This window comes from Ambystoma mexicanum, chromosome 12 (genome assembly GCF_040938575.1).
Source record: "Ambystoma mexicanum isolate Mex_15411 chromosome 12, UKY_AmexF1_1, whole genome shotgun sequence".
Classification (NCBI taxonomy): domain Eukaryota; kingdom Metazoa; phylum Chordata; class Amphibia; order Caudata; family Ambystomatidae; genus Ambystoma; species Ambystoma mexicanum.
In genome coordinates, this window is record NC_090936.1 from 775,780,542 (window position 1) to 775,808,033 (window position 27,492).

The window sequence follows — 27,492 nt, forward strand, 5'->3', positions numbered from 1 at the left end:
ACTTCACTTTCTTGTTTTCTTTTGTGAAGTCATCACATGTCAAAGTCAGAACAGGGTTGTTAAAATGGAGAGTGGGCTCGAAGAACGCAGTGCACCAGAATTAAGGCACAGATTGTATACAAAGAAACATAACGTTTTGTAAGGGCAGCATCAGGGCAAAGTGCTTGGGATAACCAGACCCTGAAATGCCGACATACACCTGGCAGGGAAATACATGCACTGTGGTGCTGACACTATGGATCCTTGGTATGCCCACTTTGAGTGGCTGGGGACATTGTTGTGTCACAATTACACCAGCATAAATGCAGAAACTCCAAGATTATGGGGTAGAAAATGAATCTCCATCCGACATTACTATGGGACGGATACACGAATCAGTGATAGACCTCACAATGCTTGGGTTACCCACCTCTGATCCTGCTAGTGCTTTCATGACGTCTTCGGGTCCACTGTATTCTGACTTCTGGACAGTTTATGGTATATGCTCCTCTTCGAAAAATGAGTAACTATGTGCCCGAGCCAATAGGCTTGAATTGTAAATGTTGATGAGGAGTATTTTGTCAAACTGAACATTCTGCATGAATACAATTCTGCCAAATCCACACTACCTCGCCACAAGCAGCTCTACTGCAGAAATCGCAGCCAGCAATGCCCATGTTTGTTAGAGGCTAGTTGTGACATCACTACTGGCCGCTAATAACACCATGAAATCACTATCGCTCTGTGATCCGTTCTTACTCTTCAGAGGCAATGTCACAGTGCCTGCTCCCTGACTCAGCAGACAGCAGGAGCCCAGCATTCACTGCATCACTTAAATCAAGCTGTGACAAGCATTTCACATTCCTGTCTTGTAAAATAAGTTTATGTGACACTTTATATACATTAACTGATAAGTAGCTGTTTATGGTAGTATGTCTATTTCCCGCACTACTGGAGTTTAACACATGGCAGCAATAATACCTATGGTACTACTTATTCTCAAGGGTTGTAGGTCAAAGGATTGACAGTAAAAGGGTCGAGAGATCAAAGGATTGACACCAAAGGGTCGACAGGTCAAAGGATCGATTTTTTCTTTTTTTTTTTACATATATTTTTTTTTTTGTGGGGTTCCCCCCCTCCCCCAACCACCTTTTTTGGCTAAAAACCACTTTTTTTCCCTAAACGAAAACCTAAAAAAATATACATAATTAAAAAAAAAATTCGATCCTTTGTCCTGTCGACCCTTTGGTGTCAATCCTTTGACCTGTCAACCCTTTAGATTCGATCCTTTGACTAGACACCATTCTCAAGCACACAACGAAAATTAATTTTGGATTCATTTTATTACACTGCCTAAACTTTTTTTTCAACTTTCGAAGCAGCATATCATTTTTTTTTAAATACATATGCTTTATTGTTTCTATGTATCAGCAACTGGAAGATCTCCTACATTAGATTAAGGAAGAGGCCAGGTATTAGAGGGATGTCAGCGTATGGCCATGCCTTATAGGGAATAACATATCCCCTACAGAACAAACAATGGATATTGCAAGTCACCTACGACTTCATGACCTCATAAAGGATCACATCCTCTAGCCTTGTTCCTCTAAATGATCACAGAACTCCTTGGTGACTTGCAATATCCGGTTAACCGACATTACGATGCACTTTATGACATATGTAGTAGCAAACACCTTTGCAAAACCACGCCTTAAGAACAAATAGCATCCTTTCCAACTGTTGCAAACGATGATGGTCACAGGATGTAGCATTGGCCGGAGTTATCCGTTTTCCAATTCCTTCTGAATTCCCTGAGCTGCAGGCATTTCACACATATCTAACCACTGTTATGATTAGGGAATGGCAAGCATACCTCATACCTTCTTTTGCATGCATTCCGAAACACACTGTTCTGAAACCGTCTCGGTGTACCTTTTCCCAAAATGATCCTGGCAGTATAAAAAACAATATTGGTGTGAATTTAAAAAGCCACTCAAATCCGATGTAGGCATTCAAATCTTCTCGTCATCCTTAATGTGATGCAAAACCATGCAAATACTCGACTGAGTGTGCCTGGTAGATTCTCTGTAGCAGTTTCCTATACCCATGGCGTTATTTGATGCTTCACTGATGATGACATGCCAAATAGGTAATATCCTATGTGCCACTAATTACCATTTAATTATTTTAAGACAACTTAAACCCCTTCTCTCGGAAACACGCTATGCCACTAAGAGCTATCATTGGGTCTAAAATGGACAACTGTAATAGCTGATATATAAACTTTACTAAACGTTGCATACAACAATTACAAATGCTTCAGAATTATGCGGCCTGGATAGTAACTAAGAGCCTTAAATTGGATCACATAAATCCTTTACTTAAGAGGCAGCTTTGGCTCCTGGTCAACGTGAGGACTAGGTTTGAGCTACTCATGATGATTCACTGTGTTTTTGCATTACATCTCGTTTCCAATTTAAAGAATATTTTATCCACAACGGTTCCTCAAGACCATTACAATGTTCTATGTGATTGAAGATTATAATCCCTACATTTCAGAACAAAATACTTGTTTTGGAAGATTATTGACAGTGTTGGGCTCTAGTTTATGGAATAGCCTTCATCTATTTATTTCAGAAATTCCAGATCTCTTCCTTTCCAGAAAGAGTTACAAGCCTTTTTGTTTGACCAATAGACATCCACTCTATATCACCATTGTGTTATCGCTATTGGACGTGTCGCATTTCTTTTTCTGTAATGGACAGTGTGGCTATATCGGCGCTGAGAAACCTCTAGGTGGGAATGCCTTCAAGAAATAGAAATATAAGAAATTGACTGCTTTCCATACATATATGCAATGTTCTCATCTGTGAAACCCATGAGAGTATATAGTTCATCGGCAGTGCAATGTACCTGTGAGAGGAGGAGGTGACCAGTTGTGTACATATTTCTGTGACATGTCTTTGAATATATTGTAATGTATGTTTATCTACTAATAAATATGTGAATACAAAAAAAAAAAAGAAACATAGTTCCCAAGGGTGGCTAAACAATATGTTATGTTGTGTTAAAGGTTATTATACCGCTCACCTTTGCCACCTGCATGGTCTCTTGGCACTCTAGTGGATCTGTTAAGTAGGGGGGTAAGTTAGTAGGACTGAGCGGAACAAGAGCAAGAGAGCAGTAATGTGCTGTTGGCAGCTTCAGTTCGATGACACCGTTCACTGAGTGTCGGTGTGTTTTTATGCTGGTAGCCGCCATGTGATGTTGGGCTAGACTATGTGTGGTTTGTTTTGTTGTTGTGGTGTTGTGGTGTCGTGAAGTGCGTGTAGTTTGTTGTGCTGTAGAGGTACAGTTGACTGTAGACGGTAATCACAATGCACCAACGGCACCGCCATCTTGTAACAGGGAGATCGTTCACACTGAACATAGATCTGTTTCTATGAATGCATCCACTAACTTCCAAGACATATGGCCTTCTAATTGGTAAAGGTACAGAGAAACATTCAATCTATGATTTTATTGTACACATTTGTAGATTGGGAAAATGTGCGGGGGCACACTGCTCATTCTGTATGAACTAAATTAATTGTCCAGTTTGTGTACTTTTCTAATTATCTTCCGTAGGTTCAGTTTGAAGTTGTGCATTTTGTGAACTGGTTGTTTTCATCAATTTTTAATGGTGTGCAAGTGCAAATGTATTCAATGAGCAATTTAAGAAGCCTTTAGTCTTTTAATAATTTCACTGAATTGTCTGGAGAATTTGCATTTTAGCAGCAACCTTCATATTCTTAAAATCTATGTCCAAGCCTTTTTAAATGATGGTTTCAATTTAAAAATAAATGTGCCTATTCGTCATAGTGAATACATTATATACATAGGTTCAAAGAATCCTACGCAGCAGCATGAACCGCACGTGCTTAGATCCAGGATTGTGATGAACCTGGGCAATTCGGAAGTTAATTTCGTCAAATCAATCAGATATGCAGCTGCTTAGCTGAATGCTTCCTCTGTAACAGCTGGTAATGAGCAGAATTGAATGGAACCCTTGGAATGACATCCCCAGCTCTGATGAATCCCTTTGACATGGTCAAGGTCGCTTTGCTAATTGGAATCTTCATTTTTGTTGAATCCAGATTCTTTACATGTGACATATATGGTTTCTAGGGGTTACCTTTTGACATGATGGACTCTTGCTTCTGAGCTGTTCATTGTGCATCCCTTATTGGGGAAACCTTGAAGTCGTATTGTGTTTGATGGGCTCCAGTCACGTTGAGTAATTGGAAACCCAGCTCGCACAAAGTGAGCTGGAATCCCAAGACGTGTCACAAGCCGTGGCATTGAAAGGGAGTTGAAGGAGGTTGCGGTGAAGGGGCGGGTGAAAGGGCAGCTGAGCGGTCCCAAGATATATGATTACAATTGCGTGCATGCATAATGTGAACTTGGAGAACACAATACACGTGATGCTTCAGTAGAGAGATAGGAGTAATGCTTGAAATAGGTTTGAAAATATATCTTAGTGTGTGCAGGGTACACCCACAATGCGAGTAAAGTACTCCGTCCAGGCTGCTGGAAGGCTGTGACATTGACACATAAATGGCCGTCCACTCTTCATTGGTGTCAATATTTCTAGGAGCTGCCACATCCAGTGTGTGCTGATACGACGTCCACATGCCAGAGAGTGGGCCTGGCTGCCCCACAACACTACTCACTTTACAAGTTTGCGACATTGATGTTCACATTACATGGACTGCCCCACCTAATTCCCGTGGCTTAGCTCAACACACCTCATACTTGGCCCTTACCCCTTCACATACAAATGCATCTTGCCATCCTCAATCCCCCCAACACCTCCATAAGCTGCATTGGGTTGCTTCCCCTCCCTCCACTATTAGAGAGCCCAACTCAATGGTGTCAGTATCACCACCAACCTGGGTGCCCTCCTCTTTGCTGCCATTGGTGACCATGCCACCCTGTTCATTGGCTCATTAGTTCTATATTGTAGTCAATGTGTGACTTTATAATCTCCCGCCTTCTTGCTCGCTACCCTTCTCATCTAAAATGTCAGGCGTGAACTAACTTAAGTACAAGGGTTCTTCCCATTCTCATTATTGTCCAGCCACTTGACACCCATGATGAAAAGATTTATTTTCTGGAAGTGTCCTTTCAGAATGTGAAGGGTTCAAAATTCCGTGAAGACACAATGTACAGTGGGCTTCTGAAGGAGGTTTTTTTTGTTTTTTTGTTTTGTTTTTTTTTGTATAAAGAAATCAGATCGCTGATCAAGCACCAACCTATTTAAAATACAGGATACATTGAGAATGATGAATTGGTAGAGGTTGTGTGTGGCACCTATTGTTATGAAGAGAAATACCAGCTACTGGCTATGCATTATCAATCTGGACCAGGGCTGGACGTAGAAGTCACAGCGCCCTGAGCAGCATAACTAAAATTGTGCGCCCTTCCCCTTCCCCTGCGTGTCCCAGGTCATGCGGGACGGGGTGGGAGGAGCGCCACTTTTTTCAATTGGCACGGCAGGCACTCTATTGTTAATAAATACGCTCCTGAGAGTGGAGCGCATTGAATTTTCATTTAATTTCAATAGAGCGCCTGCCTTGCCTTCGCCCTCCACGCCAGCTCGGGGGAGCCCTTGAAAGGCTCTCCCCAGCTGGCGTGGTGGGGTTGTAATGGCATAGCGCCCCACGCGGTCTCCGAGGCGACCGTGCCCAATGGCTGGCCCTGATCTGGACAATGCAGAATAGGAGCTGGTGAAAGTCCACATCATATTTATGACTATTCATGAAACCCAATCTTGAATTGCAGAACTGGCGGCAGTGGCCAGCATGTCCACCTACCAGTAGTTCTGTCTGTTTGATGTGACGGCTATTATAGCCGTGTGAGTTCCGATGAGGCTTCGCCAGTTGAACAGGTGAATCCCACGTGTCGCTGCATGACAAGGTGACTTTCTCAGGGATGAAAACAATTAGCATGCTGAGGAACACATGAGCGGCATATTGATACCAGAGAGCAGGCTCAATCCTTCTTTAAGTTGTTTGAAGGGACATGTGTTCTTATGTTGTCTTCCCTTCCAATCTGGTATTCAAACAGTTAATTCTACTTTACCCCTAGGATTTGCAGAGTTGACCTATAATGTTTTTTTTTCCAGTGCATTATCAAAGAGATTTTTCAGTGACACAGAAACTTGACCGTTTTGTCGAATGCAGGCATTTTATTTCTGAGGGCGTTGTGAACTGCACCGCATTGTTTCCTTTGGTTTGAATGCTGCCAAATTCAGACTGCTCAGGCCTTGTAATATGTGACTGGTCGCACATCATGGAGTGTGTTTTTTTGTGCCTCCTTAGTTGGGATGACAGCAGCTCTGTTAGCAGTGGCCTCAGCGACACCCTGGACAACCTCAGCACTGATGACCTGAACACGACCTCATCGGTCAGCTCGTACTCCAACATCGCCTCCTCTCCGAGGAAAAGCAATCACTCGCAGGTACTATAAGTTGAGTCCTTTCGTGAAGGCATCGTTCTATCTCGGGTTTTTCCAATGAACAGTAGGGTTATACAATTGTGGGTGTGTCTTTAGTGTAACTTAAATTATTTTTAATGTTTCATATTTCTAAAATGAACTCTAACATGTCCCTGCGGGAGGGGCAAGAATCGTATATGCGCATGGGCCCTGAGCCGGGCCCCCCTGTAAACTGAGGCTGATTTATTTATTTAATGGGAGCTTTTTCTTTTGCACACTCCCATGACCAGGCTGAAGTTTCGCCTTCACTAAGCAATTCTCTTTGCTTTTATTTGGATGCTACTCTTACCTTACTGAATGGTACTCATGTTATCGTCCCGGTAAGGAAAAGAGGGAAAAGGGCCGTGCCTTAGCCACTTAAGTGCCAAGGACGAGTTTGCTTCTCCTTTGCGCATAGAATGGCATAATAGCCTGGCACTTATTAATCAGAACATATGCTTCCAACTTCCATATAGGTGACCTTAGAAGAGAACATGCCACGTGGATGAACCCTTGTAATATTCCTCCTGCTTTCTATGGGATTCTATCTGTATAATCTCCCCCTTTTTTGTACACTGCTCCCCTGTTTTGGGAGAAAGGTTCCCCCCCACAGAAATCTCACACAAAGGTAGACGTTTTCTCTTCTCTTCTGCGGCACCACAGTATTCTGTTTGCAAAGCAAGTGGCGTGTAAACAATCTGAAGCTGGCAAAATACAGGTAAGGCACTGCCCAACAGCTTCATTCAAATTATTATTTCATCAACATATGCTGAAACAGAGCTCTCAAATCATGTTCTTTAAAACCAGGAGTTGTTAGAACATGTAATTGTGCACTAGTGTACATCTTATAAACAGACCTGCAGGTATCACAATGCAATGTGGTGTGGCTCTGAGCCTAAAACCAAGACTAGTTGACATCCTCCCCAATGACAGCTGTACTAATTTCGACACTAAGGCAGGCTGCAGATCGCTTGCGATGAAGTACCGTCCGTGTAGTCTTTTCTGACACAGACACATTGCTTCTTGTTATGCAGAACGTGCCTGCAAGTTGCAGTCCAGCAGCAAAAAAAGCATCATTTTGGGCATCTCACAAGCAAACATGCACACCTGGCAGTCGACAGGAACTATTTTAAACACAGCTGGGTGGTGGTCAGCGTGGCAGGTTATGCCTAGGGGCAAGGAGGGCCAGCATTGCCCTTCATGCTACACTGTGTCTACGCCAAACACACTGCTATAGCACGCTCACTAACAGCCTTAAATACAGTGTATTCATGAATATAAACGATAAGGACATTAAAGTTATCATCGAGGAACAAAGCAGTCGCTAGCACCTTAACACCTTAACATGCAATCACGATATAGTTTAAAAAACAGCTTAACTTCATGTAACCCGTCTTATCCAAGCAAACACATCCTAACATGTTCTGTGATTAAAAGAATGACATCAGCTCGATTCAAATATGGCTATCAGAAGGGAGGACATCACATATATAGAGCTCGGACACAAAACATGCCTACATACATATTAATTAGGTTAACACACATAGAAACCGATTTTCACACACCATAAACACCCCTTGCTGGTAAAATAACGCATATGCCTGCACAGAAGAAGCAACATTAAACTGTAAAGAAACAATGTGCCCCCTTCACACTTTATTTACTCAAAATGGCAAACTCAAAGCTGTAAAGGGAATCGTGGATTCCATCATACATATTTAAAAATTATAGGATCATGTTTTCCATAATACCCAATTATGTTTTCAAAGAATGCCTGTAATGCTTGAAATGCAATCGACAATGGCCCATGCTGGTTCTTTGTATATCAATGGGTACAGGCTACATGTTGTATGGGATCCCATGCTTTCACTGATTCTTTATTTCTGAACTTCAGAAACGTGCATCATCAAATAGAATTGTTCTGTGTAGCATAACATTATTTTAATGAATACCTTCATCCCACAGAATCCTTCTCTTATGCATTTCCCCAGGTGCTGAATGTGTCAGGAAATCGTCCCATATTCGCCAGAGGGCGTGTTTCTGACCTCATTTCTGTTTCCCTCACAGCACCCTGGGAACTACATATGTTGCAGATGACATAACTAATACATATAGTGATCCACAAATGCCACAGTTCCTCTTTCTGTATCACACAAGCATCACACTGGTAACTATTTCCACATATTTCTAGTGCCCCCTCTGCTCCCCACTCCATAATTGCCTCTCATTAAGATGGGATTTAAGCCCTGTGAGAAATGCAACTGGCACATGTCGGTGTCAGACCTAGAAGCAGAGCTGTGTTTGGTGCCAAGGAGCAGGCCATGTACCCCAGTGTCCCAGCCCAAAACGAGTCACTGGGAGGTGCCTTGATCCCAATATGGCTCCAGTGTACGGTTCTGCCAGGAACGATTAGAAATAAAAGCATCAGAGATCCTGATTAAGGTCTATCAGCCAGTCACTACATCCTGGATTTGACGTAGAACACCTGAACTCTCTGAAGCTTGTCAAGGATTTGGAGACTGCTTCTTTCACAGCAGGGCTGGAGGCATTCATGGTGTCAATGATGTATATTTTCCAGCATGATATATTGAGTCTATGTGACCCCTAGCCTGCTGGTCGACAGTGCATGGAATAGCCCGACACCCAAGCTAAGGGCCCTATTTTACCACCAGGGTCAGCCCAATGCCGAGGGTCATATCACCATTAGCACCCATCAGTAACCAGACATGGGTGCTAATAGCCAAAGAAAATGTACACGTCTTCAGTCTTGCGATGCCACATCTGAAATGGGAATCCAATGTAATAGACACTGAAAGTGTACTTCTGTACTAGACTTGACATCAAAGGAGTGAAGAAAGGTAATGCTTCCCTTTTTGAAAATGTTTCCTTAGCGTTTAACACACCCATGTGGTTAATCGTGCATTATACAGGCGGTATGACGGGGGACAGGGATGAACAGGGCTATGGAGGAGCTTGGAATGCAAGGTTATACCAGAAAATGCAGCCCCTCTTCCGAGCTGCTTGATTAGCTAGAGCCCCCACCCAGGGTGCTTATATGTTTCCCCCCATCACTGGACGTGAACCATTAGGTTGCGATCAAAAGACCCCAGCCTCTTCATAGTAGAAGGGTCTGGCTTTCCTATTCAGATCTGCACACCTCATGGTTTGAAGCATTTTCGATCTGCCTCAATATTGACGGTCCCCTACAAAATCACATACCAAGAACCCATTGAGAAATATCTGGTTTATTACAACATAAAACGAAAGCACTGGAATTTGTTTCTTGGTAATACAACTCTAATTGCTGATTACTAACTCTGTTCCTCACTGGAATAGCTAATCTATCACTCTACCAATTAGAATTCACATTAGTGATTCATTTAAAGATTTTTTTTTTAACTGAATTAGAACATGATTTTATTTTACTCTCATGTTAAACTTAACATTAAAATAGTTTTTACTGCAAAATAAAACAGATGGATAATTTTAAAAAAAGTATTAGTGCAACAGTATTTGGGCACATTGCAAATGAAGAACCAGTCCTTCTGTTGAAGCGAAGTTCAACTCTTCGAAGGCATGGACCAGCATGCAGGCAGGATGTTTGTGGTGTGAACATCCTTCAGATGGCATCTCTCCTCCCCATGGGAGAACCCCTTTGCATGAGGCTAGGGAGGTGAGGCATCTAACCAATAGTCCCTCTATGGGTGGTAACATGTGGGAGGATCACATGGAGAGGGACTCCTCTCCCGGGCATAAGGACGTAATTGGGAGACACAGCCACGTTAAACCCCAACCTTGCAGGTTGATGTTTATGCCCTAATCTCCTACACATAAGATCACTTCCAAAGCTATGTGATATTGTAAAATAACAAACCATCTTGATGCCATAGGTACAGGGGCTATGAAGAGCATGAGAACGCTACAATCGAGTGGAAGGAATGCACGATCAGCTGCTGTCAATCGGACTAATGTTACCCTGGGGCTGTCCCTGTTATTTAAACTGAACAGCAAAGAAGGCCTGGGGTCTTCATCATCTTCTGACCCGTCCGGCAGTGGCCTGTGCAGTTCTGGTATACTGAGAACTGTTGTACATCAAGAAGGAGAACCCAGAGAGTGAGGTGACCGCATCGCATCGAAGACCGTACAGCTGAACTTGGGCTTCGGGAGACTGCAGCGAGGCATGTCTCCAGAGGTAAAGAGACAAACACTGGAACATCATGACACAACTTGGCCAGTCTCCTTCCTTGTAACCACAGTGGTCGATGGCAGCATTCGGGAGTTCTGCTCTCAAATGAGAGAACCTGTGTGGGGTGGTAATGCAGAGGTTGGGCAGCCAGAGAAGGACTCAAGCCCCCGCAGTGTTATGTGAGAGTTTGTGTTGGCAAACATCAGAATGGAGGTCTCATGCTGTTGCAGTCTAGTAGCCATGGCAGAAAAGAAAGTTTGAAACTTCCTCTTTAGGGGTTCAAAACTCTGTAGCAGTGGTCAATGGGAAAATATTCTGGCAAATGGGTCTGAAATAGCCAAACGTAATGAAACCGGAAATAGAGCAGTTTTGACACTGCTGCCTTTGATACTAAGATTCCTAGATAGAAACTGACCGCATCGACTTCAGGACATCACTTCCACTTAGTGGTCACCATCTTCATAATGTATTCAATACACTTCTTCATTTTCCCCACGTAGTCATTGATCACATACCCTCCAATTTATTGTTTCCCTTTACATGACTGTGGAAGAGAGGCAATCGACCTGAAAGGCTTTTTCTAGTTCCAATATTATCCATGGTGTGCACCCAAAGGGTCCTTTCCCCATGCTGTGCAGGTCACCCGGTGTGGCGCTGGTGCAGATGGCATTCTCTCCACCGAGCATAATGCACATTTTGGGACCCCTCCTTTGATAAACCATTGAGAAGTGCATCTACCTCTGAAGCAGCTATTAAAATATGCCATTGTATTTTTCCTTAGTGCCCCAGCCAATGTTCTGCCTCAGTCCGGCCCTGGTGGTGTGAAAGGGATGGGTATGAAAATACCTTGGCAGGACGTTGCTGAACAGCAATAATCTTTCCCGCTGGCACACGCCGCTTTACTACTCCCTAGTAATCTTTTCATGAAATCGGCATTAAATGGAGCCCCTGCCTGCCTTGCGCCCGTCATAAGAACTAGCCCCATATATTTATTTAAGACTTTGTGTCCAGCACAATGTATATACTGTCCACAATACTACTGTGTTTTTATTGCCAAACAGGGAATAAATACACGCTTGTACACACCTTTACAAGGTTATCGCTTCTTAAAAATAAATGATTTTCTTTTGCAGAGGATAGACTGAAAAATATCGCCCATAAAATCTGGTTCACTGTTTCGAAAGCCTGCAATATTTTTATAGCAATAAACCCGTTCCAAGCGTGTTTTCGCTCTCCTGCATCAGGAGACATATTATTAAAGCATCACAGGAGAGAAACAGAGGTCCTTCTTAATAACGGTTGACTAACAATAATGATAGAAAGAAACCTTCTCAAGCACATTTGCGATGATCTAACCTCAAACACAACCTTCATTTCTATATTCAAGTAGCTGTGGAATATTTCATGATTAGAAGCAAGTTTTTAGACACCCCAGTGTGTGCTTTGAAAAAGGATATTGTTCGAATCAAATTCTCTTGTATGAACCTTTGAAAACTCAAGACACTTTGTAATTTAGATGTTCGTTTCTGATGAAGTGGCGCAAGACCTAAAGCATGTTTACGATAGAAACCATAAAGAGGCAGCATCGACTCCCTCCCCTGCACATTCATCTGTAAACTGGTTCCTGAGTTAAATGACAAAAGGTTTAGCTTTCTTCGTGCACAGTTCAGGTTCTCTTGTGCGTCGTGCCTGTACTTAAGCATGAGCGGGACAGTTTGTGGAAATCTCAAACCCACAGTCCAATCTGATTCAACGGCTAAAAGAACACGATGCCTGACCTCCACCTACTGACACCTGAGATATTATGTATACTTTGTATATCTGTTTTTCTTTATTTATGTGTCACACGTGTATTCTTGTAAATTTACTGTACATGCATCTGCAATTCTTTGACTATACATGTCTACAGCCTTGTAACCGTAGCTGTACCTCCTTGTTTAATATGTAACTGTAACCTAAGTTGAACAACCCTCTTTTTGCCTTCGCGCCCGAATAACCCTGGGTCTGGTGCGCAATACAAATAAATAAACAAACAAACAAACACAGACATTCCACGGGTTCGACTTTGCAGTTTTTTCTCCAATGTTCATGAAATGGGATTCTGCTTAGTTCAGAACAGAGTAAGAGGACCCAAGATTGGAGTCCTCCCGTCCCCTGCACACTCTGGGGTTATGCAGCAAATGCGTAATTATTTAGGGAAAAATTTCAGTGTTCTATTAGATAATTTTGTGAAGTAACATGTTAGATTTTGGTGTTCTTTATTGAAATCAAGCGAGAGTACTGTTAATGGTGTTAGAAAATAAAGGAGAACGATCTCACATTTATTCATAAATGGTAATTGAAGCAGAAGCAATCACAAATAGCAGTACATTGTCTACATAATCATAGTTGACAGAGATTCCACTTTGGATGGCTTGACACATTTCGAGGACAATCCTCTTCTTCAGAAGCCTCTGTGGAACTATTGTTGATCATAGTATATACATAGAAAAAGCAAAGAAAATATAAAAGAAAGAGTGTTGTTAGACATAGCTTCAGTAGGTTGGTAACTCATTCATTGTGAAATCACACATATAGTGTCTCTTACTGTATAGAGACATTCATCCGTTTGAAGTTTGTACACGTACCATACATTTCTATACTTTAATCTATTCTAATAAGTGGCAAACAGGGTGAATAGTATATCATATAACATTCAGGGAATTTCAGTGGACCTATAATGACCATGATCGGGGATGCATCGGATGCTGTCTTAAGGTTCAAGGAGGAGTCCTGTTTAAGTACATGCACAGTAGTAAAAAGGTACATAAAAGAGGGAAATAATAATACCTCAATAGTTAAGTGGATTGAAGTATTGATAGGTAGGATCCGTGCCATGCGGGGGATCAACAATCACAGTCCCGGTGGGATCTGATGGATAGCGTTAGGGCACTACAAATAAAAAAAATAATAACATTAATTGTATTAAACACAGACTCTCCTTGAACCTTGACACGAGTTTCACATGTTGGTTTCATACATTGTTTTTAGTCACTTTTTATTTTTTGTAGTGCCCTACCGCTATCCATCAGATCCCACCATATTATATGATATACTATTCACCCTGTTTGCCACGTATTAGAATAGATTAAGGTCTAGAAATGTACGGTACCTGTTCAAATTTTGAACGGATCAATGGACTCTTTGGCAGCTGATATTGTCAAATATTGTAGGTGCCCTGGAGATAGGGAAAAACAATGCATGTATTCTGATTTGCCAATGTCCTTCACCCTGTGATGACCCACCTCATAAGCCAGTATCTGCCACTAAATGAATTTGTAAATGTGGCCTAGAGGATATGCACTCACTTTAGAAATTCCTACAATACTCAGAATAGGTTAGGAAGGCTGCTAATGTGCCACCCACTCCCTTACAAGGTAACAAAAGGGATAGCACTCTGTGTGGGAGGATGAAGGGCTGAGAAGTAATACAACAAAAAGGTATCCTACCACATGGTAAATTCAGGACAATACATTATTCATATTATGTCTACTATAATTTTTAGAACATCAAAACATAGTTTACGGAAAATTTAGCTGGATGACCCCAAACTGTGTTGTTAGTGGGAGGATTCAATCCATACGATTGCAATCAAGCAAAAACTTTTTTTTTCTTTTTTTTTTTCTCAAAACGCAGCTTTATTTAGTTTGCTAGTATCTGGTCTATCATTTAGACATTTTGTATTTAATAGCAACAATGCATAATTCGTAACAATTCATAACAAAATAATACAAATAATAGGAAACACAATACACAGAAATAAATATACAAAATAGAACATATACTGTTGTGATCGTACACGAGATGCAAAAGGAAACAAACACATATTACAGCATTTTTGTCATTTGCATGTATATTCAGAGCAACAGTTAAGTTTCTAGAAGTTAGGGCTCAAACGGTTAAACAGCTCTTGGAATGAATCAGTGCCTTGGTCCTAACAACAAAATATCAAGGAAACAGGAGTGACCATTCAAAGGGTCAGGCCTAGTAGCTAATAGAAGAGCAAACACACTGCCTTACAATCAACTGAAAAACAGCAGCAGAGCCTTTGTCTAACCTAACACTTCAAATGCTGGGCCATCCATGAGAACAGTGCAATTAGATGATTGACTTCTACAATATCAAATGCCGGAAACTGAATGTGCCTTCTTAACTCCGACAAAAGGAATCTGTTGGACAATGTTTGTTCTTTTCTGCAGCCATTTGATGAGGCTATCCAGTGTGTTAACCTGTTTGCTACATGTCACAGATGCCATAAAGAACGCTCTAATCTCCCAGAGAAGGTGCAAGGTTTTTTAATGAGTTATTTGGTAGAGCACGTGGGCCATCTCTCACTCTCGTGTCTAGAAGCATTGTTTTCCACCCTTACCCAGGTGTCCCTACTGCCTGGGGTTAGTATATAGTGACAATTAACCCCTTACTGTCTAATCTCTATATAGCTGTGAATGAGGACCTAAAGGCAAATACCTTTTCTATCTAAGCTCCACCTCAATCTTTCTAAGCTAACCATACACTCTCAATGTTTTCATAACTACAGAGATGACAGGTCTGTGCCATACAGACAGTGACCAACTCTCTCTTCTTCTCATGCCTGATTAGTTGCATTGTCAAACTATTTTCTTTTCTAAAAGCTGAATAAAATGGGGATTTTGTATGATTTTAAACAATGGGAATGTTTGATATTGTCCGTAGTATGAAATGCAATTGTTTAGTGTGTTTTATTTAAGGAATGGTGACACTATATAAATTCATGGAACATAGAATGAATGCTTCATCTACTCTTTCCTTCTCAGGGGATTAATCCTGCACATTGTTTATTAGTGTTTACCAGGGATCCTACCCAGGATTTCTTTGCAGCACCAGGAAGTCATAAGGGGGAAGGATTGGGTGTGGGGGTTAGTTAGTATTCAAAATGGATATTGCACGAGAAATGGAAGAAAAGGACACCTGGCGGCCATTCCCTGCTATACTCAATGCTGCCTACTTGCTCCTCTAGCTTTTATCTAAGACAGGGTGAAGTAGTCCATGGATTTGCTGAACCACCGGAAATTTGGATGAGTTGATGTCCATCAACCTTTCAAACTTCATCAGAAAGGTCTGAGGTCACTTGCGAGTAATAAACTAGGGCCCTGTAAGGAAACACATGCCGTTGTGCCCAGGTGCACCTGTAGGTTGCCCAAGCACTCTACTGTTGTTGGCAGAGCCCCACTAGACTTTGGGGCATGTAGCATGTGAACAATGACTTTTATTGTTCCTTGTTGAAGCACTCTTCCTCGCTGGAAACAAAACAAAAAAACAAGAAATGTAAGATTTAACTATTCTCGATGTGGGGAGGGCAGGAAAGGAGAGCAGTCGGAAGGTCGATTCGGACATATTGATGATTTGAGGGTGTACAGGTTGGCTGGTCCCCTCCCTCAAAATGGACCTGAATATATTCATAGGTTGACAAACGTTTGGGTTGGTGACATGCAATAACTAGTTGGTGACTTTAGGGGAAGTTCACCCAGCCTTACTTATAGCACTTGTCAATAAACATGTAACGACTGCCAATACAATTCAGAAGCACTTTGCAGGCAACAATGGAAAAGTCCTACCTTGTCTTCGGTATCTCCGAAGGAGTGAAAGTTTACCAGAGACCCCTACCCCAACCTTCCAACACAGGTGCCAGAAAGGGGTTCTCCGGGAAACCCTCTTAGAGGGAAAAAACCCGGTTGTGGATGTTGTCCTGTAGGTGGTTGCGTAGATCCCTCACGACTGGAGTAGGAAGTTTAACCGGATAGAGTCGTGATGAATTGACTTGGGTGAGACTCTTCTGTGGGAATAGAGTAGGTAGAATTAATTATCTGTAGCACCCTTCGTCTTATGGTTACCCAAGGTTGAATGAGTGAGATGTACCTGTGGGAGAATCCCAAGGAGTGTTATGGAGAGTCTCTGTTGGCTGGGGATGTGGTCCGATCTGAGATAAGTTAAAAAGAAACAGAAGGGGAGTGTTTGAAAAAGGTTTTGTGAGAAGAGAAGTAAAGGGGGGCAGAAGCCTGAATGCTTAGATCCCTACCTGTTGGATAGGCAAGGATGCAGAGATCATGTGTTGAGTCTTGGGTGTTCGAGGGTAGTGTCGAGACGGGATCGACCAAAGGTAAATAAGACCGCTGAGAATTTCGTCCGTAAGACTGAGCCGGGTGGAGCTGCTGGGTCGGACTGAATAGGGGTATATGGAGGAAAGTCCTGCAGGAAATGTAAGCAGAGTAAAGTAAAGAAAGGCTTCCCTAAATCTAAATCAATGAGAGGCGCATATCGCAGTTTCAGTAACTCACGGAGCAGAGCTGTGATGAATCGTAGCAACGCGTAGTACTCCTGGCAACTCTCGTTCATATCGTACTTCCGGAGTGGAAGGAGGAGTATCGCTCTCGTCCTTCTCACGAACCACTAGACTGCTCTTCTGAGCTTGAGGCTCCCTGCTGGTGGTATGAACTTGCATCCGCGGCTGTAACCGCCAACGATGCCAGAGAGTGGTATGCCGAAATCTGGGTGTAACAAAACAACAGTTTTTAGATCAATGTGATGACTCACACTTTCATCTGCCAGTGAGTCTGTTTTACTATAGTCAGCTTCCGTACAGGAATCTTAATGCACTGATGTTTGAGGTTTGCCCTTAACCCGCATATCACATGTTTAAATTCCAGTAGGCTAACTTTGGCCTCTATTCCTTTGAGGTAGACACATATTTAGTATGAGTAGCACCTGCTATGCACATAATTGTGTAACTGATATAAGATATTTTGTCTTATTGGGGTAAATTTGGGGTTTGGCAGTATTTTCTTACCGTCAAAATATGAGCAGTAGTTTGGTGGAAAGTTAGCCTTGCATTTAGATTGGGTTTGGCCTCATATTATTTTAGTGACCATACCTTGATATCTTATATTGAGGAATCTAGTGATATATTGTTTTCTGGTATTTAGTGGTGAGCATAGTTTTCTTCCTTATATTATAACCCCATCATAAAACAAAACCTTCCTCCCAATTGTCTATAGAGAGCCTTAGGCCTATGCACATGATAGAAACACAACCATTTTATTCAGAATGCCCCCTATAGGTTGTGGCCGGTATCACTGGCTTATTTACATCCAGTGATCTATGTCATAAAGTATTACTGGCTCATGGACGTCCGGTAATCTATATATCATTTCAGATTAGCCCCCATCATCAAGCAATGCAGACACAGACACACACTAAACTGCTTCATCACTGAATATGATTAGCTTCTTTTGGATTGTTGTTTCATCTGCAGTGGTAAATTGACAAATGCACTACTGAACAAAATTAATCTCCCCTGTATATTTACATAAATTCACAGATGCAAACAAGACACTAAACCATTTGTATTCATAAATACTTATTATTTGGAACCTTATTCACATATTAACAAATCTTACCATGGATACATTGCATCATCATCTGAAATACAAAAAGAGAGAGAAAAAAAACAGAACAAACAAGCCTTTTAAAACATGGTTTATTTTTCCCCATTCTGAACATGGCGAACAAATACATGCAGTGACTTCCCTGCCTTTCTACACTGTTCTAAAGCTCAGCCATTCATGCAGCATTTAACATTATCCTCACTTGCACTTATCTAGCTACCTCGTTTCACTCGCCTCACAAAGACAGGCCCAGTCAGCATGAACGGCTCCTGTAATCTTGTGTGTCTGGAAAGCACGGCGAGAAACTCTCAAGCCAGCGCTCTGTGACACCTTGGACTTCTGTCTTCACAGCCCAGTCTCCACGAACTAACTCCCCTCCGCAGTTTTTGCCATTAGCAAAACTCAGATCATTTCCATTTTGACGTGCAATCTTCAGACACTTTCCTCCAAACAGGTTAAATGCATGTTTACAGCAACGCCCTTCACTTTTATAACAATGGGATCCTTGCTCACTGAGCAAATGTTTCAATTGTATTTCCTGCTGCCTCTTCCCCTCTGCTTTCTGCAAACTAACATAGAAAGAGAAAAAAATGCCAGTGTGCATTTAAAAATGAAGTATAGGAGTGCTACCAAAATATGTATTTTAACCCCATTTTGCACATGAAACTACATTATGATGTTAGAGAAGTTAGAATTAGTGTTTAGTAAATGTTAATTAAATTAGTCAGTTATATGATTAATGTAGTCTCATATATAAGGCATCACAGAAAAAAAAACATTGGTGCACTTTATTCTCTGCAGTTTCAAGCTGGCCTTGGCTGTGTTATAAATTCTGTACCTTACATGCCACCAGCAACATATTCACATGTTATACTGGCAACACAAAAATAACTATATGTGTGTGCCATATAACTGCTGGCAACAACAGAAAAATGCCACTGCATTTGCAATAAAAAGTATGTCTTTACCTTTACATTTTGGTAAAACGCTATATATGTTCTTACACTGACCAATTGATGTAGCACATTTTCTATTAACCTGTATTTTAAGCTTTGATACTGTTAGCTGTTCGAATGGGTGTGGTTAAAAAACATGAAGAGCTGCCTTTTAGTGGTAAGCTGTGGAACATCGAGTAAAGGCTCCAGGAGATTCCTCAAACTATCAGAGTGATTGAAGGTGTCGTTTTGAGGAGCTCTTAGATCACGTTTTGCAGCACGGACCAATCCAAGCAATCTTGTACGCTTGTAGTGAAGTCCAATCGTGATTGGATCCTGAATAAGGGTGCTAATTTGCAGAACGCATACACTAATCAAATATGCATAAACTGTTTCATTTCTAATAACTGATATTCACAAGTCAAGACTGGGTTTCCATTTTCATCAGGTAGATTAAAACATAACACGGGTGTACTTAATTCAATAGACTGAATGCAGAACCAAAGTGTACTCTGAGTTGGGCAGTTGTGGGCTGATATCGCATGAAGCACCCACTGGAAGAGCTCAATGTTTGTGGACATACTTGAAACATGGGAGCCCTCATCTCTAGTTAAAGGCCTAGTTGGATAACTGGCAGAACATACTATACTGAGCTGCTAGCACTGAGGTTAGTGATACATGTCACTACACACAAATATGGCATGGCTAATCCCACACCATCTGGTACAGTATAATTTGAAATCAAATACTGCAATACACACAGCAAAGCTGCATGGTCCAGTGTCATTAGATTCTGTGTTGCTCCTCATCATTCAGGACGGACATAACGATCCAGAGGTCCCACTGAATCAGTCCTTGATATTTTTATTTATTTATGTGTGTGTTTGTTTATTTATTTATTTATTTATTCACTTATATAGCGCTCAAAGCCCCAAGCCAACTAGTTGCTGGTACAAACTTATGAATATGGTTACAGGCATTTAGAGCATAGAGTCATTGTTGCACAATTACAGTTTTTCACACAGTTTCAATTTTACATATTGCATAACATATAATGTATACATTTATATATACAAGTTTTGCAGGTGAGCAGGCAATGCCTCAGAAGCTACTATGCTTGGTCTAACCTGAAGAGTAGGGTTTTTAGTTTTTTCTAAAGGACCAGAAGGAGGTGTCGTTTCTGAGGTGATTGGGAAGGGCATTCCACAGTGTAGGCGCTAAGATAGGGAAGTTGGATCCTCCTGCTTTCTGTCTTCTGAATTTGGGGGCGATGAGCAGATTGGTATAGGCCGATCGGGTTGGTCTGTTAGATTGGGATTTGCAAATGAGGTTGCTGAGTTATGCAGGTGCCTTATTAGCAATGCATTTGTGTATAACTGTCAGGATTTTAAAGTTAATTCTGTCCTGGATGGGTAGCCAGTGGATGTTCCTTCTGAAGGTAGAGATGTCTTCATGTCTAGGATATATTCACCAAAATCAAGAATCGTGCTTCTAATTATGTTAGCACTATTGTTGGTGATGTTACGTACATTGTTAACATTGCCTTTTGCGCTAGAGGGCAGCGTCATCTTCATGACATTTTTTTAATTTTTAGATGAGAGCAAAAGCTTACAAATGGGGAGCTAGTTTAACCTTGCACAATGTGTAAAAACAGATACAATGTAATTATAAAGGGGCGGTGACAAAGGGAATCTCACCACTACTTATAATTATTATTATAATTATTGATATTACTATAAGAATTGTTACATAAACATAATCGCCTGAGGTTGCCTGATATCTGCTGTGCCTGGGAGTAGTGTGGCACAGATCCCTACTGGGCATTCACTAGAATTGCTGGCCTGAGCCTGACACTGAAACATGTTCATACTCCCTCCCTTTGTAGTTAAAGACAGACTCTGAAAAGCGCTCGCTGGCAGATGTCGAAACCTGGTGCGGCACAGAGGAGATGAAGAAGTTGGAGGAGCACTATGACGGCACCGCTGACCCCAGTGGCAAGTGGAAAGGCTTCTCATCGGGTTTGTCGGAAGACTCGGAGAAGGGGTCACAGAAATCCACGTTGTCTATCTCTCAGACGGGCTCCTGGAGAAGAGGAATGTCTGCACAGGCGGGAGCAGCACCTTCTAGGCACAAGTCTGGAACAAGCACACTCAAGACACCAGGTAGGATGACCAATTAGATGTGATTGGGAGGGGTACATTTTTCGGTGTGTTTTATAGCATGCAATTGCAATGAAAGGAGGAACACCTGTTTTATTCGACTTAATTAAATTAATTCACTATAGTGTATAACTGTTCCACTCCACTGCTAGATTAGAATCCCTGGGGAAATTATCCAGAAATATAAATATCTCTTCGTAGGATGCCCTTTTATGTGTGTTGCCGCTGCAACTCTGGTTTTCTGTTATTACAGTGCCGTAATATACTGTGTCAGACTTTCCCCAACACAGGATCTCGTGTTCCCCAATTAAGCACCTGGTATGGCTGTGCTCTGTGTCTTTCAAAAATCATGCATTTCATTCAGGGCCCCATTAAAGTGAATTTACAGCAGCAGAAGCCATACAAAAAACATCAGCTCCAAAAATGTCTTTTTTTATGGGGTCCTGAACTCTTGCATTACTTTGAACTGCAGCAATTTGGGCAGGGATTCCGTCAGTTGATACCTCTAAATGGGCCAGCTCGGCAATTTCTTAAATGCTGACTGTGGATGGGGTTCCAGACCATGGGCAGACCTTGCCCTCCTTTGCAGACATGGGGACTGGGATTCAGCTCTCTTCTCTGGGCACGTAGACTCTCCTCTCTGGGCACATAGACTGTTGGATTCAGCTCTCCTCTCTGGGCACGTAGACTATGGGATTCAGCTCTCTTCTCTGGGCACGTAGACTGTGGGATTCAGCTCTCCTCTCTGGGCAGGTAGACTGTGGGATTCAGCTCTCCTCTCTGTGCACGTAGACTATAGGATTTTGCTCTCCTCTCTGGGCATGTAGACTGTGGGATTCAGCTCTCCTCTCTGGGCAAGTAGACTGTGGGAATCAGATCTCCTCTCTGTGCACGTAGACTATGGGATTCTGCTCTCCTCTCTGGGCATGTAGACTGTGGGATTCAGCTCTCTTCTCTGGGCAAGTAGACTGTGGGAATCAGATCTCTTCTCTGGGCACGTAGACTGTGGGATTCAGCTCTCCTCTCTGTGCACGTAGACTGTGGGATTTAGCTCTCCTCTCTGTGCACCTGGACTGTGGGATTCAGCTCTCTTCTCCGGGCACGTAGACTGTGGGATTCAGCTCTCCTCTCTGGGCACGTAGACTTTGGGATTCAGCTCTCTTCTCCGGGCACGTAGACTGTGGGATTCAGCTCTCCTCTCTGGGCACATAGACCATGGGATTCTGCTCTCCTCTCTGGGCATGTAGACTGTGGGATTCAGCTCTCCTCTCTGGGCACGTAGACTATGGGATTCTGCTCTCCTCTCTGGGCATGTAGACTGTGGGATTCAGCTCTCCTCTCTGGGCAAGTAGACTGTGGGAATCAGATCTCCTCTCTGGGCAAATAGACTGTTGGATTCAGCTCTCCTCTCTGGGCACGTAGACTATGGGATTCAGCTCTCTTCTCTGGGCACGTAGACTGTGGGATTCAGCTCTCCTCTCTGGGAAGGTAGACTGTGGGATTCAGCTCTCCTCTCTGTGCACGTAGACTATGGGATTCTGCTCTCCTCTCTGGGCATGTAGACTGTGGGATTCAGCTCTCCTCTCTGGGCAAGTAGACTGTGGGAATCAGATCTCCTCTCTGTGCACGTAGACTATGGGATTCTGCTCTCCTCTCTGGGCATGTAGACTGTGGGATTCAGCTCTCTTCGCTGGGCAAGTAGACTGTGGGAATCAGCTCTCCTCTCTGTGCACGTAGACTGTGGGATTTAGCTCTCCTCTCTGTACACGTGGACTGTGGGATTCAGCTCTCTTCTCCGGGCACGTAGACTGTGGGATTCAGCTCTCCTCTCTGGGCACGTAGACTTTGGGATTCAGCTCTCTTCTCCGGGCACGTAGACTGTGGGATTCAGCTCTCCTCTATGGGCACATAGACCATGGGATTCTGCTCTCCTCTCTGGGCATGTAGACTGTGGGATTCAGCTCTCCTCTCTGGGCACGTAGACTATGGGATTCTGCTCTCCTCTCTGGGTATGTAGACTGTGGGATTCAGCTCTCCTCTCTGGGCAAGTAGACTGTGGGAATCAGATCTCCTCTCTGGGCAAGTAGACTGTGGGAATCAGATCTCCTCTCTGGGCACGTAGACTGTGGGATTCAGCTCTCCTCTCTGTGCACGTAGACTGTGGGATTCATCTCTCTTCTCCGGGCACGTAGACTGTGGGATTCAGCTCTCCTCTCTGGGCACGTAGACTGTGGGATTCAGCTCTCTTCTCCGGGCACGTAGACTGTGGGATTCAGCTCTCCACTCTGGGCACGTAGACTATGGGATTCAGCTCTGCTCTCTGGGCAAGTAGTCTGTGGGAATCAGATCTCCTCTCTGGGCACGTAGACTGTGGGATTCAGCTCTCTTCTCCGGGCACGTAGACTGTGGGATTCAGCTCTCCTCTCTGGGCACGTAGACTGTGGGATTCAGCTCTCCTCTCTGGGCAAGTAGACAGTGGGATTCAGCTCTCCTCTCTGGGCACGTAGACAGTGGGATTCAGCCCTCCCATATAGAGAGGGAGACTGGGTGACTGCGGGATTCCACCCCCCTTTTCAGACAGGGAGACTATGGGGTTCAGCCTTCCTCTCCAGACTGGGAGTATGTAGGATTCCCCCCTCCACTCCACACTGGGAAATTGGGATTCTGCCCTCCTCTCCAGACAGGGAGACAGGGAGATTCCACCATTCTCTCAAAACGAGGAGACTGGGATTTCACCCTTGTCTCCAAACAGGGACACTGTAGGAATCCACACTCTTCTCCAGACAGGGAGACTGTGGGATTCAGCCCCCTTTTCCAGACAGGAGAATGTGAGATTCAACCTTCCTCTCCAGACATGGAGATTGAGGGAGTCAGCCCTTCTCTTCAGACAGTGGGATTCCAACTTCCTCTACAGACAGGGAGACGGCAGGGTTATGCCCTCCTTTCCAGACAGGTAGACTGTGGGGTTCAGCCTTCCTTTCCAGACTTGGGCATATGTGGGAGTCCACCCTCCATCCTCCACTCCGCACAGGCAGACTGGGATTTTGCCCTCTTCTCCAGACAGGGAGACTGTTGTAATCCAACCTCCTCGACCGACAGGGAGCATGGGATTCAACCCTCCTCTCCAGACAGGGAGACTTTGGAATTCAGTCTTACACTCCAGACAGGGAGACCTTAAGACTCCACCGTTCTCTCTAGATGGGGGAGACTGTGTAATTTCACCCTCCTCTCCAGACAGGGACACTGTAGGAATCCACACTTTTTTCGAGACAGGGAGACTGTGGGATTCAGCCCCCCTTTCCAGACAGGAGAATGTGAGATTCAACCTTCCCCTCCAGACAGGGAGACAGCAGGATTCCGCACACCCTTTCCAGACAGGGAGACAGTGGGATCCACCCTCCTCTCCAACCAGGGAGACTGTAGGAATCCAAGCTCTTCTCCAGACAGGGACACTGTGGGTTTCAAACCCCCTCTTAAGACATGAGAATGTGGAATTCAACCTTCCTCTCCAGACATGGGGAGTCTGGGATTCAGCCCTTCTCTCCATACAGGTTGACTGTGGTATTCATCCCTGCTCTCCTGAGAGGAAGACTGTGGGATTCGGCCTTCATCTCCACACAGGGAGACTTAGAGGTTGTGCCCTCCTGTACAGAGAGGGAGACTGGGTGACTGCGGGATTCCACCCCCCCCTTTCCAGACAGGGAGACTAGGTGTTCAGTCTTCCTTTCCAGACTGGGAGTCTATAGGATTCCACCCTCCACTCCAGACTGGGAGACTGTGGGATTAATTCTTCCTCTCCAGACAGGGAGACAGTGAGATTCCACCATTCTCTCCAAACGGGGAGACTGGGATTTCACCCTCATCTCCAAACAGGGACACTGTAGGAATCCACACTCTTCTCCAGACAGGGAGACTGTGGAATTCAGCCCCCTTTTCCAGACAGGAGAATGTGAGATTCAACCTTCCTCTCCAGACATGGAGATTGAGGGAGTCAGCCCTTCTCTTCAGACAGTGGGATTCCAACTTCCTCTACAGACAGGGACACTGCAGGATTCAGCCCTCCTTTCCAGACAAGGAGTCTGTGGGGTTCAGCCTTCCTCTCCAGACTTGGGCGTATGTGGGATTCCACCCTCCACTCCACACAGGGAGACTGGTATTCTGCCTTTCTCTCCAGACAGGGAGACTGTTGAAATCCAACCTCCTCTACAGACAGGGAGACATTACGATCCCACCGTTCACTCTAGATGATGAGACTGTGGAATTTCACCATCCTCTCCAGACAGGGACACTGTAGGAATCCACACTCCTCTAGAGACAGGGAGACTGTGGGATTCACCCCCGCCCCTCTCCAGACAGGGAGACAGTGGGATTCCACCCTCCTCTCCAACCAGGGAGACTGAGGAACCCAAAATCTTCTCCAGACAAGGACACTGCATGTTTTAGCCCCGCTCTTTAGACATGAGAATGTGGGATTCAACCTTCCTCTCCAGACATCGAGATTGTGGGATTCTGCACTTCTCTCCAGACAGGTTGACTGTAGTATTCATCCCTCCCCTCCACACAGGGAGACTGTGAGATTCCGACCTCCTCTTCAGACAGGTAGACTGTGGGATTTTGACATTCACTCCAGACAGTGAGACTGGAGGATTCAGCCTTCCTCTCCAGGCAGGGAGAGTTTGGGGTTCAGTCTTACTCTCCAGACAGGGAGACATTAATATTCCACCGTTCTCTCTAGATGAGGGAGACTGTGGAATTTCACCTTCATCTCCAGACAGGGACACTGTAGGAATCCAAACTCCTCTCCAGACAGGGACACTGTAGGAATCCAAACTCTTCTCCAGACAGGGACACTGTAGGAATCCAGACAGGGACACTGTAGGAATCCAAACTCTTCTCCAGACAGGGACACTGTAGGAATCCACACTTTTCTCCAGACAGGGAGACTGTGGGATTCACCGCCCCCCTTACCCCTATGGGATTCCCCCCCCCCCCACCCAGCCCCTCTCCAGACAGGCAGACCGTGGGATTCCATCCTCCTTTCCAACTAGGGAGACTGTAGGAATCCAAGGTCTTCTCCAGACAGGGACACTGTGGGTTTCAGCCCCCCTCTTTAGATATGAGAATGTGGAATTCAACCTTCCTCTCCAGACTTGGAGAGTCTGGGATTCAGCCCTTCTCTCCATACAGGTGGACTGTGGTATTCATCCCTGCTCTCCTGAGAGGAAGACTGTGGGATTCGGCCCTCATCTCCACACAGAGAGACTGTGAGCTGGTGCCCTCCTCTTCAGACAGGGAGACTGTAGTATTGTTCATCCGCATCCCCCCCCCCCTGCCCCCCGACCCCCCCCAGACAGGGAGGATTGACTTTGAACATATATTGTCTTCTTCCAGGTTATTTCTGTGTACATGTTTAACATATATGAGTTTAAATAGCATGCATTGTATGGGGAGAAGTTCCAAAATGAGTACGCATTTGAAAAATAACGCTATCGCATGCGAAGTTATGTTGAAACACTGGATAGGTTTTATGTTGTTATAGCGCCCCCTCTAGTGGTTTAAATGGAACACTGTCGTTGAAAAAACATTGGAGGCATTTGTTTTTCAACGCAAAAAGGACAGACTGTTGCTGAATAAGCTGTAAGAAACGCGACCCGCATTAAACAGTAACAAGTGATACTTGGCCCATGTCACCCTGGAGATGCTCATTTATCCTCCGTTTTATTTGCATTCTGGGGTTTGTAGTCCTTGATTTAAAATCTGAAAAAACAAACGTAAATTCACTTAAGAAGATAGGATTGGATGAGCGTCTCCAGAATTGCCTAGTATATGTGTGGTATGTCGATGCCACGAATGCACGCTGACTCTTACTGATAAGGTCAGCAAGCAAGGACAGGGCAATCTTCAGGCTTGGACTGGCATGTAGGGCAATGCCCAAATAAAACAAAAAAACACAATTCTAGAGTGAGACCATTTTTTGGGTCAACTTGGGCAACTTTTTTCCCATGTGGTTCACTTTGATAATTTACTTCACCATGTGGCTAGTAGTTTAGACGAGTGTTACTGAATTAATATTCTTTAACATGCGCAATTTGCATCGCAATGTTGCAATGTTTTATTTTTTAAAGCATTCAAATCATGGTACTACTCAAACAGTCTGTCACAACAGGAATGAATTGCCATTTGCAAATGTGGATCACTATTTCATTGGTGCCCTAGACATTTGTATGCCCCAGTACGACCCCTGCAGTCGCGGCACA

At 43.7% G+C, this 27,492-nt stretch overlaps 1 protein-coding gene across 5 annotated transcripts in view; it reads left to right on the plus strand.

Annotated features, from left to right (window-relative positions):
* NAV3 (neuron navigator 3) overlaps nt 1-27,492 on the plus strand; it is a 1,326,128-nt gene that overhangs the window by 996,979 nt on the left and 301,657 nt on the right. For all 5 annotated transcript variants that reach the window (XM_069629276.1, XM_069629277.1, XM_069629279.1 and 2 more), the window contains 2 exons: nt 6,342-6,480; nt 20,962-21,238. In XM_069629276.1, the coding sequence (XP_069485377.1) occupies nt 6,342-6,480; nt 20,962-21,238 (416 nt within the window). The remainder of the gene's footprint in view (nt 1-6,341; nt 6,481-20,961; nt 21,239-27,492) is intronic.